Source organism: Rhipicephalus sanguineus, chromosome 11, assembly GCF_013339695.2.
Source record: "Rhipicephalus sanguineus isolate Rsan-2018 chromosome 11, BIME_Rsan_1.4, whole genome shotgun sequence".
NCBI lineage: Eukaryota > Metazoa > Arthropoda > Arachnida > Ixodida > Ixodidae > Rhipicephalus > Rhipicephalus sanguineus.
In genome coordinates, this window is record NC_051186.1 from 39833660 (window position 1) to 39854297 (window position 20638).

The 20638-nt window shown below is 47.3% G+C and overlaps 2 protein-coding genes across 5 annotated transcripts in view; one reads left to right on the forward strand and one right to left on the reverse strand.

The window, feature by feature from the left end:
- LOC119373358 (blastoderm-specific protein 25D) overlaps nt 1-18578 on the reverse strand; it is a 430103-nt gene extending 411525 nt beyond the window's left edge. For all 4 annotated transcript variants that reach the window (XM_049420437.1, XM_049420436.1, XM_049420435.1 and 1 more), the window contains exon 1: nt 18054-18578. The gene's annotated coding sequence lies outside the window, so the exon portion shown is untranslated. The remainder of the gene's footprint in view (nt 1-18053) is intronic.
- Nucleotides 18579-20101: 1523 nt separating this feature from the next.
- LOC119374971 (ubiquinol-cytochrome-c reductase complex assembly factor 2) lies at nt 20102-20569 on the forward strand. The gene has a single exon (XM_037645169.2). It carries the CDS (start codon nt 20168-20170, stop codon nt 20567-20569), a length of 402 nt encoding a protein of 133 aa, XP_037501097.1. The 5' UTR covers nt 20102-20167.
- Nucleotides 20570-20638: the final 69 nt, after the last annotated feature.

The following is a 20638-nucleotide window of genomic DNA, read 5'->3' on the forward strand; positions in this document are numbered from 1 at the left end:
ACGGCTTTACTTTACGGTATTCCCACTTCTTTCATGCGGAAACGACATGCGCTGCTATAGCACTCGCTCCATTATAGAGAAGCTAGTGCGTGCTTCCACCCCACCACCACGCCACTCCCTCCCACAAAGCATTCTCGATAGGAGAGTGGAGAGATGAGCGAGCAAGCAAGATGATTGATGTTATGGGACAGAGAAGACCCCACAAAAGGTGCAACCTGTTTCTAAAGAGCTCGTATACGAGCTCTTTAGAAACAGGTTGCGCCTTTTGTCGGACTCTTCTCTGTCCATACGAGCTCTTTAGAAACCGGCCGGCGCAGAGAGATACACAAGTTACCGTACACTTTAGCTACAAAAGCGAACGTTCGTCCCGAACGTCAAAATTTTCCACGAGGAGCTCCAAATATAGACACGAGCGGCGTACATGGGAACACAAACGTCGCGATTCCGCGCGACGCTGCGGAGTTCAACCCAAATAAGGTCGTATAACGCGTTCCGTGTTCCGTATGCACTGCTACATTTCACGCATACTTTACAGTTTGGATACTTGCGGCCCTTTATCGGTAAACGCGCATCGCCCGCGTGATATTTTCGGCACGAAGCAAGCTCTTCCCATATATAGAATGTTTTTTAGATATATATATACGCCCGGCTAGAAAGGGGTGAAAACTTCCATTAATCTAAATTCGAGATTGAATAAAAGATGCGTGCTCGCGGGATGGTGCAGAAGGAACGAGCTTCTAAACCCGTGATAGCTCGTACCACACCTCTCCAACCAACTACAAAGAAAGAAATAACGAAAAAAAGGGAAAGAAGGAAACGAGAGAAAGAAAGAAACAAAACAAAGAAAGAAATCGCAAAGGAAAACCACACAGTGCATACATGATGGACCCAGTACACAAAGGTGGACCTATTGCGGTCAGTAGGAGTTTTCCTACACTAAAAGAGTTAGTAAGCAAGGGAACAGAGGCTTACGGGCACCTATTTTGCAAACAGCGCGCCACGAGCAGTGGCGTAGGCAAAAATTTTTTTCGGGGGGGGGGGGGGGGCACCTCCTTGATACGACATGGGATCTGGCCAGATAAGTGTGGTCGAGTGTCATTTTGTGCTCTGTATGCCATGGGGGGGAGGGGGGGATTTGGGGGGGGGGGGGGGCGGGCACGGGCCTGGTATGCCAACCCCTGACTACTCCACTGGCCACGAGGTATAGCCTGCCAGTAAGCTTCTTTCCGTCGGGCAAAATAAAGCTTGAATATCAATTTATGAATATAAGTTTCAATTGAAGATCGGCACAAAAGTCACAACACAGACAAGAGGCACAAGCACACAGACACGAGACGCCTAAAGAAAGAAAGAAAAAAAAAAACGTCAGCGCTGCGTTGGTGTCGTTGCTCATGCATTATTTAGATGCCGAGAAAGTTACTGCGCATTATCAACGCTACCAAGCGTTTGCTCTAAACACGCACACTACACTAACAAAAAAAAAAAGGATCCTTTGACTCTTTTTTGTGAGCTTACCACGTATATGACTCCCTTTAAAGAGACCCGTGAACTCTCTTTGGAGATCATTATACTCTCATCGGAGAGTCATGGGTCCCAAAAGAAAGTTAGCGGGTCTCTTTAAAGGGGTACTGACACAAAAATTTTGGCCTCGCGTTTTTCGCTGCAATGTGTTGCTGGGGGCCTGCTAGTCATAACGCGGCATATAGTTTGCTGCAGCGCGCGACAGATAATTTATTACAGGCTCCTCATTACCGACCAGTGTCAGTTTCGGTTTCAAAAACGACAAGCCACCGGGTGCAACTATGACCACCTAGCGGGTGCAGCGCTCGATCACGTCAGCACACAGAACTGTGACGCACTTCCGCGCGGTTCGCGAGCAGCGCCGAGAAGTACGCTGCAGGAGCAAACACGGCAAAATAAAATGGCAGCTATGACGTCATCATAACTTGTTGCAGCGTGGTCACGTGAGAGAAGTAGGGGGGGGGGGGGTCACCGAGGGTCAGGGTCACCTTTGAGGGTGTCAATAGCGCAAGGGTGTCGATCGCTCATGCAAACTTAAAAATTCATTTAAAATACCTTCCAAGCTATATTCGCTGTTGGTATTTTGCAAATGATACACGCATGTTCACCGGAATCGATCCCTCAGGCTATGTCGGCCGCGAAATTTTGTGCCGGTACCCCTTTAAAGAGAGTCATATACGTGGCAAGTAAAGACTCCCCGAAAGGAGTCAGACATACTCTTCCTCTTTTCTCAGAGAGTGTATATAAAAGGCAATAAAGGGCAGAGGAGAAAAGTGTTAGCCTCGTTCAATTTTGTTATATTCCGAAAGCACGACCATCCACGGCACATCGTGGTCGCGAGCTCGAACGCACGTTCCCGTGTACGCAAAGTGACCAAAAAAAAAAAGAGAGAGAGAGAGAGAGAGAAATTAAAAGAAACAAAACCTGTTCGTAAAAATATTCCCCCAGATGTTTCAAGGCCGCTGGAGCTAGTTCCGATCTCGAATACAAACTAGCTAGCCCCCGGGGGCCGCGTCTCCGCCCCGCCTCGACAAAACCACCAACTCCATCCGGCCTGTGTTTTGCAGCGGCCTTGAGAAACCGTTCCTGCTTCGCTGCAGCTTGCATCAGCAGCGTCAGAAAGAAGAAAGTAGGGGTGACGGGTCGTAGTTTTAAGCATATGGACAAAATATGCCGTTCCGAACAATAGATTCACGCGACGACAGCCCTACAGGGGAGTTAGTATGTACTCTTCGTACCGGACGTTGAAGCGACCTTCTCGGCGGGGTGGTCTCGGGTTTCGCAATGCGGACTTTGGAGGCGTCTGTTGAAACGTGAGAGTGGTACGTGCATGTGCGTGCGTGCAACCGTTGGCCTACATATAATAAGGACGCGCGGATGGAACGAAGTGTAGGCGAAAGTGCGCATTTCCAAGTACCTGCACAACGCTTCAGAGGTTCCACACCGAACACTCCGAAAATACGGAGCGAGTCGCAGAACAACGGGAAGCCGAAACGCAACGTTTCCGTTGTTTCACGCATTCCCATTTCTTTTTTTTAAGGCGAAAGCCTTAGATGCCTCATCAAACGCGAACGTTGACCATCGGTGTCGTCGGCGTCCCGCGTCGGCGGCGTCAACACGAGTGATACAAAAAAAAAATCCTCATCACGTGATGACGTCCCAGATAGCCAAAATTTGTGACGTCATCACACGACATTGTCGCTTCGACAAAAGGGGCGCCGATCACGGAAGCAGTGCAAAACAAAGTGAGGTGAAGACAGCTTGCAATGCCTCCGATACTGGAGGCAGTGCAGAAAGCTTTCGGATGGGGGCGGAGAAGTATCAATACATCGATTGAGAAAAATGAAGAAGAAGAATAAGAACATGATGATGATGATGATGATGATGACTCACCTTCGAGTCATCCTATGCGAATACATTAGGGACCCTGTGAGGTTTTTTTCAGCGACTCTGTCTATACGGCTGTACTCAGGGACAGCTCATCCTGGCATTCGAGCGAAGGCTACGGAGGCGGGACGTCCGCGCATTCGCGTTATATATAGTTGTACGGCAGGTTGCAGATGATCTCAGTTTCAGTTGCGGTTTCACTTGCTCGCAGCGTTAACGCGTTTAGAAAAGGATATGCACGAAAAATGGGAATAGGAGAGAGACATTTCGACTGTTCGGTGTGCAGTTTAATGTCACAATTCAAGTATATTCCGCGAGTTTGCAGCCGCATGCGGGCAGCACAAGTCGGGGACGTCATTTTTACGTTGCCAAACATGGCGTGCACAAAACGTCGTGCCGTCTAAGACGTATAAAAATAAAATAAGAAATTATTGCAAAGTAAACAGTAACTTCACTTTACCTACGAATTCCTGTAACTGTTTTAGTCCGATAAAATAAGGACAAGTAAGGACGGACGCCGCTCGTACGTAAAGTGTCTATTCAAATGCGTTTTACAGCGGAAGACTCGACACACCGGTATACCACCCGTAAACAATGAAGCAACAATGAAACGCCCCATGAAGGGACCAACGAAGCCCTCAAAGAATCGACGGCGAGCGCCGCGTTGTTCTCAATCGCCCTCGACAACGTCACGCTTACCATTGTCTCTGCGAGAGCGCAGCAACACAATGGCCGACGCTATACAACACAGCCAAGTTCACGAACACCGCCACAGCTCGTATACGGTACAGCTGATGAAGCGACAACGCCATGCCGTAAACAGATGGGACGTTAAAATGACGCTTAAGAGGAACACTAGAGAGCAAAACGACTTTTCTCATATTAGTAAAGTACTCTTTCACGATACCAAAAACACCACGCTTGCTGCGAGAAGACGCTTAGTAAGCGAGAAAACACGCAAAAACAAAATGTGCGTGGCGAAGCCACCTTGAAGTTTCCGCACCATTCGCCGTGACTTCACATGTTTTGACGGCGCCTACTATAGAGACTACGTAGTTCCTAATCGGTAAAAATGAAGTACGTTGTCCTCTGAGGGGGTCATAGACTTAATATATACCAAGTTTGGGGTAATATTTTTGAGCCAATGGCACCAAAATACGATAAATACACTTTAAATTTCGTGACGTCACGCGGGGAGATTTCGGCGCGAAATTTAAGAAAGAAACTTTGAACTTGATTTTCTCCTCTAATAATAAACCTATGATGGCGAAATTAACGACATTACACTTCTCAGAGCCCAATTTATCGATCTAAACTGATTTATTGTTTCTCTTAAGTGTCCCTTTAAACGTCAATTTATAAAGCAGATAAATTATTCTTTCAGAACACGACACCATCAGTCTCGCGGTAATAGGTTGACTGTTGGAGAGGATTGAAAATTGGGGGAGCGATTCACCGCCTGTATACGGATTACTTGGGTGATAGTTATTCTTGTTCTGCTATTTTTTTTACGTCACGAACGCCTCTGAGTTGCCGAATACAACCAAATGAATTTAACAGACAATTAGGGCAGGGAAAACACGGGCGACATTGATTGTTGTTTTTTTAACTGATGTGTATAGCAATTATGACGCAAATTTAAATGAAGTAAAGTGGACGAAAAATCATCCTTTTCCGTCGTTGCGATCCGAACCCACAACCCACCGACGGAAAGCGTGATTTTTCGTCCACTTTAATTCACTTCAATTTACGTCGTAATTATTACACTACATTTAAAATACAACAATCCGATTGTTGTCTTCCCCAGGCCGAATTGTCTGTTGGATTCATTTGGATGTGTCTAACATACAAAAAAAATACCCTCGGAGAATTCGCCGTGTTGTTGTTGTTGAATTAACCTTATTCTTGTCCAGAGAACACGCAGGGAAGACCCCGCGCCACCCGGCTAGCGCCTTGTTTCGCTCACTTGAGTTTCCGAGTGATTCGCCCTCGCATTGCGGATCGTTGCCCGCCCTGCTAGCTCAGATGGTTGAGCAATTTGTGCATTAGGAATGCTCGCGATCTTATATCGTCCTCCATATTTTCATGCACGTATTTGCTATTCTCATCGCTTGTGCGATACCCGTGCAGCCACAGCGGTAAGAACAGGAATAAGGAGGACAACAAGAATAATTTAACTGTGTACAACCAACTAGCCCCTAGCCTCGCTCCTCTATAGCAGTATTACACGGAAGGTCAATCGCGCGGAGGCATAAGATGCACAGCTTGAGAAATAAATACAGTATATATAAATATACAAGTACGTGTGTTTATGCGTACAGTATTCACAGACTGAAACCCGACATTTTCCTTTTTTTTTTTTTTTAGTATAACGACTGCCATGTGTAACGACTGCTATAGTATAACGACTGCTGAGCACTCGTGAAAACCGCGTCGTGTCGAAATATATAGGCGCTAAAAATAATGCTGGCTCTGATGTAAGTGATCGAGTCAAAATTACGCCGATGTGACACGAGCTGTCGACGCTGGAAACGGAAGTAACGTGCATTACATAGCCCTAAATTTTCGCGTTTCAATCCTTGAGTACTGCACATGATTCCGCGTCAAATGTTATCGGTAATAACACACGCAACCTGCGACTACAGCACGCTCTAAACCGGAAAACATTAAATCATCTCAATGAGGACGCGTCTGCGTGCTTTCGTTCAACGCACGCCGCGAGAAAACGAAGTCGTGACGTAATTGGCGCTGATGATGAGCCGCGGCGGCGCGCACCACAGGATGGGACCCGTCCTCTATTAGCGGCCAAGGACGCCCGGTCAAGGTCGCGGCAACTTCGAACCGCGCGGTCCAAAAATATCCACCGGTCGTGTCGGCTATTATTTAATGCGTTAGTCGCATTCGGAGCGGGTCGAAATGCACATATATTAAAGAAAGAAGCGCAACAGTTATGTCTGAAGATTGGTTTGTGGAGCCTATAGTACCGTGTTTACACGCATAATAGCCAACACAGATGGCTAATTTTAACATTGCGCGGTTAGTACGTTGCATTCGGAAGTGGGGGAATAGATGTATTAAAGAAAGAAGTTTCACAGTTATGTCGGAAGCTTAACTGCGTGGAGCCTACCGTATTTACCCTCACATTAGCCAGCACGGATGGCTAATCTATATTCAACACTGTGCGTGAGCGACAGACGGTCGTTGCTTCCACGAGCATTTTGGAACCCATACTGGCTTTTGTACGTAGTATCTCAGAGAAGCGTTCATATATACGATAAATACACGGTTACAGTTGAACATTTTTTAACTACTAACAAAACACTCACTAGACACTGGGAAGTCACCTCTTAATTATTAATTAATTAATTAATCGGTCCCGTATACTACTGCGTGCCTCCATAACCTCATCTCGAAATGACGTTTCGGTTTTGGCGTGTAAAATCCCAGAGTTAATTACGTTGGTGACGACGATGATGACGTGCGGTGCCGTTTGGAATATACATACAGGCCAAAGGTGCACAGAAAAAGCCAAGGCATATCGTTACTTTTCACCTAAAACTAAAAAAAAAAAAAAAAAAAAATCTGAGCTTAAAGGCACTTATTGAAAACCAATCAAAACACATTCGTCACGAAACGTCATGTCAGAAAATTACTATCGCGACAGCAGCTGAACGAAGTGTAAGCCGAGTGTAAGGCTACGAGTTCACGTGTGCGCATACTATAAATGTCGAAAGCTAAAGTAAAAAAAAAAAACAGAAAGAAAGAAAGAAAGAAAGAAAGAAAGAAAGAAAGAAAGAAAGAAAGAAAGAAAGAAAGAAAGAAAGAAAGAAAGAAAGAAAGAAAGAAAGAAAGAAAGAAAGAAAGAAAGAAAGAAAGAAAGAAAGAAAGAAAGAAAGAAAGAAAGAAAGAAAGAAAGAAAGAAACCTCCGAGAACAAGGAAAGGCCCCGGCGTACGCCCTGAAACTCGCCTCGCGTGCGCTTTGAGCAACGTAAAAATGAAGAAAAAGTGCGGGCACGTTTTATTTCCAGGTAGAGCGGGAATGAAAAATAAAGGGAGAAAAACGCAGAGAGTTGAACGTTAACCTGAATTAAGCAAGGTTGCGAGGCAAAACACGTACGGCACAATATACACGCGACGGCCGTGTAATATAGCCGTGTTTTGTGAACTATACCGACACGAATGTGAATTAACCAGGAATTTCCGTAAACGCTTTCTTTCTTTTTTTCTTTTTTTAAGTGAGAAAGTACTTCTACCCTAGCTATCGAGATTTCGCTGATGTCAGGATAGAACACGAGGCTTCAGTTGGACTCTGCGGAGTAATAATAATTGCACGGGGTCTAACGTCCTAAAACCCCAATATGATTACGAGAGACGCCGTAGTGGAGGGCTCCGAAAATTTCGACCACCTGACCTAAACCTATGTATACACGAGATTCAAGCATTTTCGCCCTGCATCGAAAATGCGGCCTCCGCTGCCGGGGTTCGATCCCGAGACCTTCCGGTCAGCAGTCGAGCACCATAAGCGCTAGACCATGACCCGTGGCGGGTCTAGCGCTTATGGTGCTCGACCCCGGTACTCTGCGGAGTAATGGACAGGCACGGCAACGCAACAAGCAGTGCACAATTTGGCAACAGCCCTGCAGGGTCTGAATGTCAGTGCATGGTATACAGTACGATGGGCACATTGGTTGGTTGGTTGGTTGGTTGGTTTGTGGGGTTTAACGTCCCGAAGAGAATCAGTCTGCGAGAGACGACGTAGTGGAGGGCTCCGGGTAATTTAGACCATCTGGTGTTCCTTGACGTGCACTGACATCGCACAGTACACGAGCCTCTAGCATTTCGTCTCAACCGAAATGCTAGGGCAGTCAAACAGCTGAAAACCCATCGTGTTGGAAACACGACAGCGACTGCAGACCGTTGGGTGGCATCATTAATAATCAGACAGCATTATTTCTAGCTGTAGAATGATTTTTGCAGCTATAATTTCTGCCGTCCTCACAAGCGGAATTCATATATAGCAGTCATCTATATATGGCTATATAGAGAAGTACCCATATAAAGCCATATACAGCTTGCATCCATATATAGGCCTAATCCATATATGGCTATATCAGGAACTGGGCTTATCAGGCCATATATGGCGAACATTCATATATGGCCTGATATGCCCAATTCCTGATGTAGCCAAATATGGGATTTTTTATATAGGTCCATATATGATATTTTCGTAAGGGTAGAGGCTCGCGGCAGGGATCGAACCCGCTACTTTTGGGCCAGCAACCGATTACCGTAACCACCAAAAAAAGTCACAGTTTCGCCGCAAGGGCGAGGCAATGAATGCGATAGCAAGAAATTGGAATGTCACACGAAGAACGAGAAGCAGCTCGATATTTGCAGCGCGCCGCTGAAGCACCAAAAAATAATAAGAAGACGATATGTACACACCGCGGGCAGTCTGTCTTTGTTCCTGTTCCACAATTACGCTCTCTTTCACTTCGTCTGCAACGATGCGCCCCAGATAAAACGCGTCATGCCCATCTGCACTTCGAGAACCTCTTGCTTTCGTTCAAACTGTGCCGATGATCCAAACACGCCTAGCCATGCACTTGTCTTGCGTCCGCTTTCGTTAAAAGACAGTGGCTCCGCATCCGCGGCTGTCGTAGGCATCGTAAGTGCGAAGAAAAATGTCAACAAAGCAGAGAGAGAGAGAAAAAATGAGGGAGGAAGGGGGGGGGGGGTCTCGAAAACGAGTCCGAATAAAGTTCGCGCGCGGCTGCCCATTTAAACGAATGAAAACTGACGCCCCGCGTCTCGTTGGCAAACCAGTCAGCATTACGTTATTACACTACGGGCCACTTCGCGATTGGGCAACGCAATTAGTACGCACGCCTGTTTAAAACCGGAGATTCTAGAACAGAAGAAAAAAAAAACGCGCGAAAAAGCAGACTTGGAAGTGAGTGCTATGTAGCACGTTGTTAGCGTTTGCACTCCTTGAAGCGCCAGATAAGTAGAGGGGCATGCGAAACAAGACCAAAAAAAAAAAGGGGGGGGGGGGAGAGAAGATTTGGAGGCGGTCCGTTCTGTAGTTAGCAGTACGTTTGGGTCGACCCAGCTGTGTAGCACACATTTTAAGAAGAACGGGGTAATTATACAGAGGCGGGCGAGCGGCAACGATTAAGCCGATCAACCATGCATGCGGAGAGGAACAAAATGAAATCAAAAAGAAAAAAAAAGAAAGGTTTAATCGCGGCACAAGCGAGTTGAAGGCAGGTGAATCAAAACGAAAAAGATGCTTCGCAAACGAGCTGAGGAAAAGTGCGTGGAGCTGGTACACAAAAAAAATAATAAAAAATGAAGGAAACATGCAGGGCGGGCCGTACATTTTGCTCCACACTATGTACAGCGCACGTGGTGCGCGTGCTCGCAGTTATACGCGTCACGCTCCAAAGCCTGACGAGGTCTCGCGCATGCGTATTAAGTGTACGAATGCCGAGGAGAGAGATAAGAGGGTGAGATTGCGGGGGCCAACAGCCACCGCGGCACGCGGGCACGATGAAGATGCAACGCAACGAGTCAAGAGGCGCGTACGTGCAATGTCACACGTTATCTTTTGTTGTTGTTTTTTCATTCGACGCAAAACACCCATGTATACAAGCACGCGGCAAAAGCTTCTCCGAAAACGTACAGCCGACGTCAAAAGTTTCCAGACCACTAGGCGCAAGAAAAAGCAGAATATTACCGTTGCTTCGGCAGGCAGCCCTGAATTCAGGTTTCCGGCCTGTTCTAGAACGCGCTAAAAGAATGTACTGTGCAGTTCGACCGAATGCAGACACGAATCGCTGAGAAACTCGAAGTTCTTTTCGGACCTGTATGGTCTCTAAACTTCTGACGCTAACTGTATCTGGGTTTATTTCGTTTGTTTCCTGCCCCCCTTCCTAAGCTCGACAAAATGGAATACGATTGGAGCGCGTTTTCTTTTTTCCACACTCAACTCCGCGAAATGGAGTCTGAAGGGAGTGTCTTTTTCTTGCTCCCCGTCTGAACTCCTCCGCATGGACGGAGTCAAAAGCGACCGAGAGCGATTTCTCGCTCCCGTTTGAAATTAACAGAAATTAAGTGAGAATTGAGTGCGTTCTCGTACTCACTTGCACACGCCGTAAAGTACACAGTCAGAAGAGAGTAGAAAAATAGATCAATTTTTTGCCCTACACTCTAAGCCAAAATCGAGTATTTTGGTAGTGTTTCTGCCACACAACAACAATCGTCATCCACCTCGCGTGCTTTCCTCGCGTTATCACCGCGGTCGCGGCACTTCCCGGTCACGAACGGCGCGCGCGATAGAGTCTTTTAGCAAGTTAGGAAATACGGTACGCAAATACGGTAAGGCAGTACGGTACCGCTCCTCCTTTCCCGGTCGTTGAGCGGCCAAAGCACAACCAGCGGGAAAGGAGGAACGCTACCGTACGTCCTTACCGTATTTGCGTACCGTATTTCCGTAACTTGCTAAAACTCTCTATCAGCGTGACATAGCATTCTTGACAGGAAAGTGACGAGAGCTGGGTTTTCAAGAAAGGAAACGCGAGCAAGCCAGATGACGATTATTGTTGTGTGGCAGAAATACTCCCCAAATACTCGATTTTGGCTTAGAGTGTAGTTGGAACTCCACGACACGTCTCGAACCCGCTCCATTCAGAATGGAGTGCTTTTTTTTTTTTCACTCCCCTCTGAAATGCGTGAAAGAGTCGGAAGGGTGTCTCAAGGAGTAAGAAGGGTGTCGGAAAAGGCACTTGAAGGAAGTGCGGTATTCTTGCTCCACACACTAAGGAAAAAATGGTGTATTTGGGGAGTATTTTCGCCACACAACGATAACCTTCATCCACCTCGCGTACTTTCCTCGCGTTATCACCCCGGCACCGGGCACTTCCCGGTCACGAACGGTGCGCGCATTATCAGCGTGACGCATCATTCTTGATAGGAAAGTGACGAGAGCCGGGTTTTGAAGAAAGGAAGCGCGAGCAAGCCAGATGACGATTATTGTTGTGTGGCAGAAATACTCCCCAAATACTCGATTTTTTTCTGAAGAGTGCATCCCAAATAGGCTTCTCAAATCGGCGTCACAAGCGAACGCGCTTTTTGAACCCTGCGAAATGGACTCGTACGAAGTAGCTCCTTATCGGGCTCGTCAATGAAGCATATGGCTAATCAACAAGCGTCCCGTGTACTTCGTCTGTATCATCACTCTACGAAAAAGAAAGTGCCATTTGACTTTTTTTAAGGGGGTGGGGAGGGGGGAGTCACGACTTGCCGTATGTGACTCTTTTTAAAGACTCACGTTAACTCTATTTTGGAGAGGTACGAGAGTCCCACGACTCTCTGTGGAGAGTAAAGTGATCTCCAAATAGCATTCACGCGTCTCATTAAAGAGACCAAAATATGTGACAAGTAAGGATTCACAAAGGAGTGAAATGACTACTTCTTTTTTCTTAGAGTGCAGTCTCAATTCGTGCACCTTATATATAAAGTTAGAGTGCGGCGGGACAGCGCGCTGTTAACACGAAGCTTTTCAAGGCGAACGCTCCCGGACATCGTTGACCCCGGCCGGCTGTTGCTAATAGCGGATTCCATGCGTGACACAAACCAGCAGCCAACGGAACTTTCATCGTCAGGCACCCCCCCCCCTCCCCCTCAGTGACGTAACACGCGAAACTACGCTGCTTGCGAAAGCAGCCACAGCAAAGGTCCGACGGCGCGCCCAGGGATCTCCGGAGCAAACACTCGTATCGCTGTGCAAACATTGGTCAAGGAACGAAAACAAAAAAAAAAAACTTAAATAACCGTTAAGCAAGCAGCGCGCGTCAGTGGAAGTGGTTTCGAGAACTCGCGGTGAAACCGCACCGACTGGGATGACGGTGAAACATATACAAACAGCGCCGTCGTCCGTTTGCGCTGCAGCGCTCGCAAACGCAGCATTTCGCCAATCTTGTACAACAAACTGCAAGATAAACCTGCAATGACACGGCATTTTCTACCAGCCATAACTTTGGTGTTATATGAAGGGCCCGTCACGGTTCCCTAACACCGCAGGAACACCATTTGCGGTGCCGCATGCTTTCTGCTGGAAATCCTTCCAGACAAATGAACGAAACCGACGAGGTGTGTTGAGTACCCGAAGCCCCCCGTTTGGTTACATGAATAGTGTAAACCTCCATCTTTCCCGGCGTTAGCTATAAGGTTATTTGCACGCCCACTATTGCTGACTCTTCAGCCGGTAAAGCTAAACTTTCGTAACGTTCCTATAGCCATGGATACTACGGCAATACACACGGAACTCAGACCGACTCAGAAAATAAATATATTTCTGCTAGAATTTTTGGGGGTTAAGGGGGGACGGGGGGGGGGGGGGGGTTCAACCATGCTTAATGTATATTGGTGCGCGCGTTTGTACGTGTTCGTGTATATAATAACATACAAAATCGATAAAAAAAATATTTGGGAGGGGGGAGGGTTGAAACCCCGAACCTTCCTCCCCCCCCCTACGCCAGTGCTGCTAACGGCTTCACTCGGATTCAGACTCACCGAAATTTTGCTCAGCCGAACTTACTCAGATCTCAGATTCGCTTATATTTTCTTTAGACAGACTCACTCGAAATCAAGCTACAAGACTTGTACTCAGTTGGGCACATCGATCTCAGACTCGCCTAAGCTTTGCTGCCATGCCAGACGGACCTGTCCCATCACTGCTTAAAGAGCACGGTTATTATCTCACGCAGGTTCTTGACGATAATGGCGGCCCAAAGTCCCTGATGTTGCTTTCCAAGAACTGTTCACTTCCCATCCTTACTCCCACAAAGCCAAGGGCCAAAGGCAGGCCATGATGAGAATTACGTCATCACTTCATTTTCATTTGTTGTTTTATCCACTGTGAGGCATGTTGTCTTTCGGAATCGTTCAAGAATAAAAGGGGGGGGGGGGATTGGGAACCCTGCGCACGCCTACGCTCACTGAGATTCGCGGTAGCGGCAGCGATACACTATCAACCACTCTAGCTAATGCATACAATCCACGCTTACGTACGAAGGTTAAAAAAAAAGGGGGGGGGGGGCAAAACAGCAACAAGATTCGACCCAGCTCGCCACCTGTCTTACATGTATAGAAAGCGCGTCTGGCGTTGTCAGCGTTCTAATCACTGGGTTTTTCTTTTTTTCGGAAGCAACCTGGAGACGACTGCGCTTGAACGCTGCAACGAGCGAGACATGTGTAGAATCGCGCGGCCGAACTAGTCGAAGCGCCTATCTTCGTATGCAAATGAGATCCGATGCAAACGGAGACAAGCCCCAGCATAACGACGAAAGGAAAGGCGAGGTTTGAGACGTGTAGGCGACACAATCGAAATACCCCCGTCGCAGTGAGCGAAAGAAAAACATACATACGTTAAAGAAATATCGTCAAGCTGCAGCGTTTCCGAGTTCCGACTGAACGCACCAGCCGGCAACTGACATAAGCAACAGCTGACACTAGCAGTATAGTGACTAGAAAGCCACTGGCAGTGTCCTATCGATGCGCAAACATTTCTTGCCTACGCCGTGATTTCTTGTGTGGGTCGCAAACATGAAGGAAGGGGGGAAAAAAGCTTCCTTCTTCCATCATTGCCAACAATTCCGACTTTCGTGTTAAACACTCACTGTTGCGTAAGCAGAATTTTTCTGCTTGCATTATAATGCGGCGAAAAAAACGAGTTTCATCCTTCTTAATACGACATATTATTTTGCAGCGTTTAGCGCAGAACATACTGAGACAAACAAAATAAAGCACACACAGAAACTCGTGTCTTGTCTTTTTAGCGTTTGTGCCTAAATATGCTGCGCTAAACAACCAAAAACACAGTGATAAAAAAAACAGCGCGAAAGAACACAAGCCAAACGCTCTCCTCTTCGGTCCTGCCATTTCTTTTTTTCGCACTTTTTTTTTCACTGTGATCGCATACCAACAAGCTCAATACCATGCGATTTTAAACCAAAAAACACCAACAAAAAAAAAGAGGAAAGCGTGTGGTCACGGTAAATCTTGTTGGAATAGTTGTCATGCATGCTTTGAAATCGAAAAAAAAAAACTGACAGCTCCAAGGAAGAGACAACATGAAAGGTGTGTCAACTCGCAACTAACTTTATGCTGTAAATTCTCTTTATGCTGTAAATTCATTCTTTTAGAATGAATTTTCTATAAGGTTGACTATAAACTATGAAGTTAGTTGCGAGTCGACACACTGTCCTTTTATTTGTGTCCATAGCGTTCCATTTTTTGTTTATTTTCTAGATATATTAAGGGTGTCGCCACTTCTTTCAGGGGCAGGTTTGCTGTTTTAATCATAACCACGCCGCCTGCAGTAACAATGCGTTGAACACGTTCCTACACGTCACGAAAGTGCGACAGCGCTACACCACAAAACAAAACAACAAACGGAAGCAGTTTTTTTTTTTTTTTTTAGCAGAGGTAGCAACAACCCGAAACTAATCAAGAAGACGACAAACAGAATCCCTCTATCCCGCCGTGCAACGACATTGCTACAAAAGTGCGAACACCGTATTTAGAAAACGCGAGAGTCGCAAAATGGAGGACGCCTTCGAGCCAAGATGATACAGAAAAGCCAAAGCCGAGACAGGAAGGCGGGGGCTGCAATTAGCGACGGGACAAGAAGACTTAAATAACGAAGCAAAGTGTTGCCTCCGCTGTGGTACACCGCGGGCAACATGCCAGGTGGAGCAGACGACAACAACCGGTTGGTGGGTGCGGCAGCGCCTCGAAGCGCGTAGAGTGCAAGCCCCCGCGGACGGCTGACGAACTAACAAACCCAAACAGACGACAGAAAAAGGGATAAGCAACGGTGGCGGCCGGTAATGAATGGGTTGGCGGGAAAAGCGGCTTCTCTTTTATCAGTAGTCCAAAAATAAAACGCAGCAGGTTCGCTGTCGCCAGAGCGCGTGTTAACTGTCGAGCTGCGCATATCAGAGAAAACATGGACGTTTTCTTGTCGAAGCTATTCGTCACGTACTATCGCACTCAACATGACTCGCAACATGGGAGCGCGTGGCCGAGCTTCAGATTTAGCATCCATGGCTTCCAGTTGTCCTCAGTGGCGTAGTCAGGAAAAAGGGGGTGGGGTGGGGGTTCCAGATATACTGTAAATTTGCATATGGATAATATACAGGTGCACATAAAAACGCAAGCACGAGCTGCGGCGCACAGCCAGAAATTTTGTCCGGGGGGGGGGGGGGGGGGGGGTGTTGAAGCATACTTTATGTATACATTCGGGTGTGCGCTCGTATGTATGCGCGTACACGTTCGCATGCAAAATTAAACATTTTCGGGGGAGGGGAGCGGGGGGAGTTACACAGTCAAGCGAATAATGAGCAGCACAGTGCAAACGTAAACATACACATATGATATCTTTCAACGGCTTATTCATGACGTAGATAGGGCTGAACTTCAGAAATGTGTCGATTTGGGTCTGTCGGCTGTACAGCATAGGTCGGCAAACTCAGTCATCAATCGACTCACTCAGACTCATATCGAGACGTGAGTCCGGGTGAGTAAAGATTTTGTGAGTCTGAGTGAGTCCGGTTGAGCAAAATTTTTGTGAGTCTGAGTGAGCTCCACATTGTTTGCCGGCCTATGCTGTACAGTACATCATAAACGATTTGTAACGCAAGAAACACAGACACGTTGGTAGTTAGCACTCTTGTCTTTTGTGTGTGTGTGTCTATGTTTATCGCGCTACAAACCCTTTCTGAGGAGTGGAGCAGCGCACTGTTTGATAACAGGAAGATAACTCCAGTCACGTGATTGATGTTCGCGCGAGGAGAGATGACCGCCCGGCAAGCGATATTTGGAACGCCGCCGTCCAAGTATGCAAAACATGATAATCTTGTGAGCCGGCGCGCACTCAGCTCCTTGTAGCATACATACGAGATAACTTGCACCGCGAGCAACGGAGCGCGCGCGTTCCCCAAGGTTACGAGTTCGAAGAAAAAGAAAAGGCTGGGCAGACAGACCGGCCAGATTCCGGTCTCACTGGCATTGGAGGGCACCGAGGCGAGACCACTCGAATCGGAGCCGCCGCCGACAAAGTTCACACAGATCAAGATCGCGGCTTTCCGAAGGCCAAGCATTCGATTGAACGCTTTCTCGCCGACTTTCCAACTACGTAACGAGATAACACCGTGACCATGACAGTTTTGCTTAGCTATTACCGCGAATGCGCTTTTCAAACACAAATATTTTCGCATCGTAATCGATAACTGACAGTGAAGTTATCGCGTCATCAGGAAGAAGTTGCGACGTGTCGAGGTAATCGGTTAATATTTCAGTACCGCAAAATATCGGTTTTTTGAAGGGGGGCAGAAGCATTAGGGCGTTTTAGCAGCGCCGTAGCACGCCGGTTTTTTTTTTTTTTTTTTTTTTGTCTGCAAGACCTCTATCAAACACTTTACCCGCCGTGGTGGTCTAGTGGTTATGGTGCTCGACTGCTGACCCGAAGGTCGCGGGATCGAATCCCGGCCGCATTTCGTTGGAGTCAATGTGCTAGAGGCCCATGTTCTTGGATATAGGTGCACGTTAAAGAGCACCAGATGGACGAGATTTCCAGAGCCCTCCACTACGAACGTCCCTCATAATCATGTCGTGGTCTTGGGGCGTTAAACACCAACAATTATTATATTAACTACTTTGATCACCTCGTGACGTTATACCGTACCCAGTGAGCTACTCGCGACGCTAGCTAATACGTTCAGAAAAAGCTACTTGCCGAGCACGACGGTACGGTATTACCGTACGGTAATACCGGCACTGCTAAAACACCCAAAATGGCAAAGTCGTACGCGCTAAGTAACGCAGCATGCAACTGCTACGTTTCTCAGGACAAACAACATACATGGCAGTTAGTTGACACCTAAACTGAAACTAAACATACGGTGTCAGGTGAAAACAAGAAACTGGCATGAAACCTCCGCAAAACTGACGGCGTTCCGAAAATTTCGACGGGCCACAACAGAAAGCACGTTTAGTTTTCACAACGCGCCGCGACTGCACTTTCGGAGATGCGATTTCATTCAAACTCGCGACTCTAGAAGTGTGCATTCCGCTGCGAACACGTCGATGCTGCCCTTGAACTCGGATATAATTCGCGACTGAAGCTACGTTGGAGGACTCCGATCCCGTTGGATAAGGTGTCTCGGACCGAAGTAGTCTAACACTCGTAGCCAATAGAAACTATAGCACGTCATCGCAAACTTATTCGAGAAAAAAGAAAAACAGTTCATTGATTGACTGAATCCTCAACACTGGCACATACCCAATCTGATGGATTGGCCAAGACTGCGTATCATAACATTTCGATGTTAACTTGGATGCTTATTAATAAAAATAAAAGGAATTAAATAACAGCTAATATATCAACGAAATTCTGCAAATATTGTGCGAGCAGACCAACTATTTTGAATGTATATATATTAGATTTTAACGCATTTCTTTAAGGATTACTTTACGAATATTTGTTAAATCAGAGATTAGAAATGGATACGTTTAGTAGGTTGAATAAAATTCCAAACCGCATCAAAGACGTGCCTGTGGCAATATCTTTCGCACTCACCTTCTTTTTCTTTTCACGGGGTCATGAAGGCAGTCAAAACTTTCAGCGTCGGCGGGTGGTGTCAGGCCACTATCCCCCGTAAAGAACTCTTGTAGGACGCCAAAACAAAAGCACGGTATCCAAAACCAACTGGCACTTACGCAAACGCCGCACAGCCAAGCCAACACACTCACTGGCCACGATTCACGAAGTCGGCTGTCAAAATCGCACGGTAGGCTTAACCGGAAGAAGCCCGTGGTGTTGTCGGTCAGCGGAGGTGCAGTCGTGCTCCTAGCAGCGCACAAACGAGACCGAAGTCTTGACGACTACGCGAGCCATGGCGAAGTCGAACACGGGAGTACAGTGCGGTGTGACATTCCAGGCGGGACGAAGTCGATGAGATGTCTTGCCCCTTCTCGGCGGTGACGAACGTGGGGTAAAAATGCAGCTCTTGCGCGCGAAATGCAAAGAACACTTGGCAAGCGGCGGCCGCAGCGTGCTCGTATGCACGCACACGGCTGCTGACACCTGTGCATACATACACACACGCGCGCTCGTCGCTGGACGTCGAAACAAAATTGCTGGCGCGCACCGCCCACCTGCGACGTCGCTGTCTCCCTGGCGGACTCCGTAAGAAACTCACTGACAACGTCGCTTTTGGGAATTTCTCTATCCTACTATAAAAAATGCAAATATCATCGTTGCCTTCTGATTTAGTTTTGTTATATTGGTTGCAACATTGCTGTACATATGCATTTAGCCTACTGTAATTCTTACAAACAAAATGTAGCCTCAGAGATTCAGCCACAGGCAATCTTCGAGGCCATGCGCTCGCCGGTATCGCTTTAGCGATATGGCTTTTAGAACATCTTGCACAAATAACGCAACGTATTCGGTTTCATTTGGAGTGAGGTTTGATTAATTTCTTTACAGGTGAGTCAATGAGCGCCAGAAATAAACGACATCAAGAACGTCACTTCATCACCGCGATTTGTACCTGTGCAAAATGAACCGCTGTAGCCAGGTGTGCCGCACATCTTACAGATCATTCATGGCCAATATTCATTTCAGCTTTTCGTCATTTGTTGTAACCTTCACCCGCAAATGGTATCATAGGACATTCAGGAAGGAAAACTTGTGGAGGTGTGGTGGCTACCGGAGGGATCTCTGTCGCTTTATCTCCACAGAGTTTCTTGCAAACGTGGAGTTTCACGTCATATAGCATGAACTTCTTTGCTTGCGGCATGAGATTCTCTGTCTCTTAATTCCTTCTGGTAGTCGGGCCTCCTACGTTAGGCTTAAACGTAGTTTTCGGCTTCACCACTAAGCATATCCTTTGTACGTCCGCGAGGGAAATTACAAGGACGTGCACAAATGTTAAGGATCACCTTTGAACTGCAGGATGAGCATAGGCATTGGCTAAAGCAAGCGCAAAGGCGACGAAGACGTGTTTGTTTCTGATGGCCCAGCACAGAGGGCCTGTGGACGACTGCCCGATTCCAACGGTTTCTTAAACAGCTCTCGGCATTTCGGGTGTTCACGCGGCCGCGCACACGTTATTTTACTGTTATTTCGGCATCACCGCTGATTCGGCCTTCTTGCCTCATAAACAAAATTCATGCAGACTTTTAAAAAATGTGTCACGCGCGGTGCATTGTCGTCTGCAAGCAAGACCGTGGAAGAGTGTCGTCATACGGCCGACTCTCAGAAACGCAAGATTAAAGCAAATGATATACAATAAACCTTTATTATCCGGCACGATACGCGTGCATCAAACGCATTTTTCTGATGTTCGCTGGAAAGTCAGAGCATGGCCTCAAAGATGGTCGCGCTTAATTTCGGAGGCCATAGCTAAAAACAAAATTGATCGGTACTTTTTTTTTTTTTTCCTGCGTGACGGAGAGGCTAGGCCTATCTGTCGCGACATGGGAGCGGTCCGCTACATGCTAAAGGGCCTAAATAAAGTTCTTCCATTCCATTCTTTTCACCTTATTCTGCTAAAGGCGAAGCCACATCACCATCATCATTACCATCATTCTCCAGCCGATGTGAAATCCAAGTTCATACAATCCAAGCTTCGACTGCTTCGACTTTCACGTCCGTGCACGCTCAATCGCTGATGTCCGCGTCCGCAAATGGCTGGAGCTAACTTGTACCGCGAATACATGAAAATCTGCACCGTCTGGCGCGCTGATCCCGTGCGGAGCGGCAAATGCCTGGGCGAGTACGTGCGGCGTAGAGTGGCCGAAGAGTTCCGCCAGAGCGAGCAGACCGTGGTGCCGGACGCCGAACTGTGCTCCCGTCGACTCGAAAGCCTGCGTGCCCTCGCCTCAGATCGGTACGCCAAGCAGTACCCGAGGGTCTCCGTCTCGTCAGCCCTGGGGCTCACGAGGGCCGAGTGCGCCAAGGTGATCGTCGAAAACCTGCACACCGCCGAGGGAGCCGAGCAGGAGAAGTCGCTGCTCGGAAAGCTCAAAGAGCGGCTCTCTTTCAAGACCGACATACGGGAATCGACGCCTGCCGAAAGCAAGAAGTGAATAGCGAGTAGACGGAGTAGCGGACGTGTTTTTTCGTGTGTGTAGCCGTTACCCGGTCTAGTCCCGGTT

What these genes read in the sequence shown, in the direction of transcription:
- LOC119374971 (XM_037645169.2), top strand. Translation starts at nt 20,168, where the DNA reads ATGGCTGGAGCTAACTTGTACCGCGAATACATGAAAATCTGCACCGTC.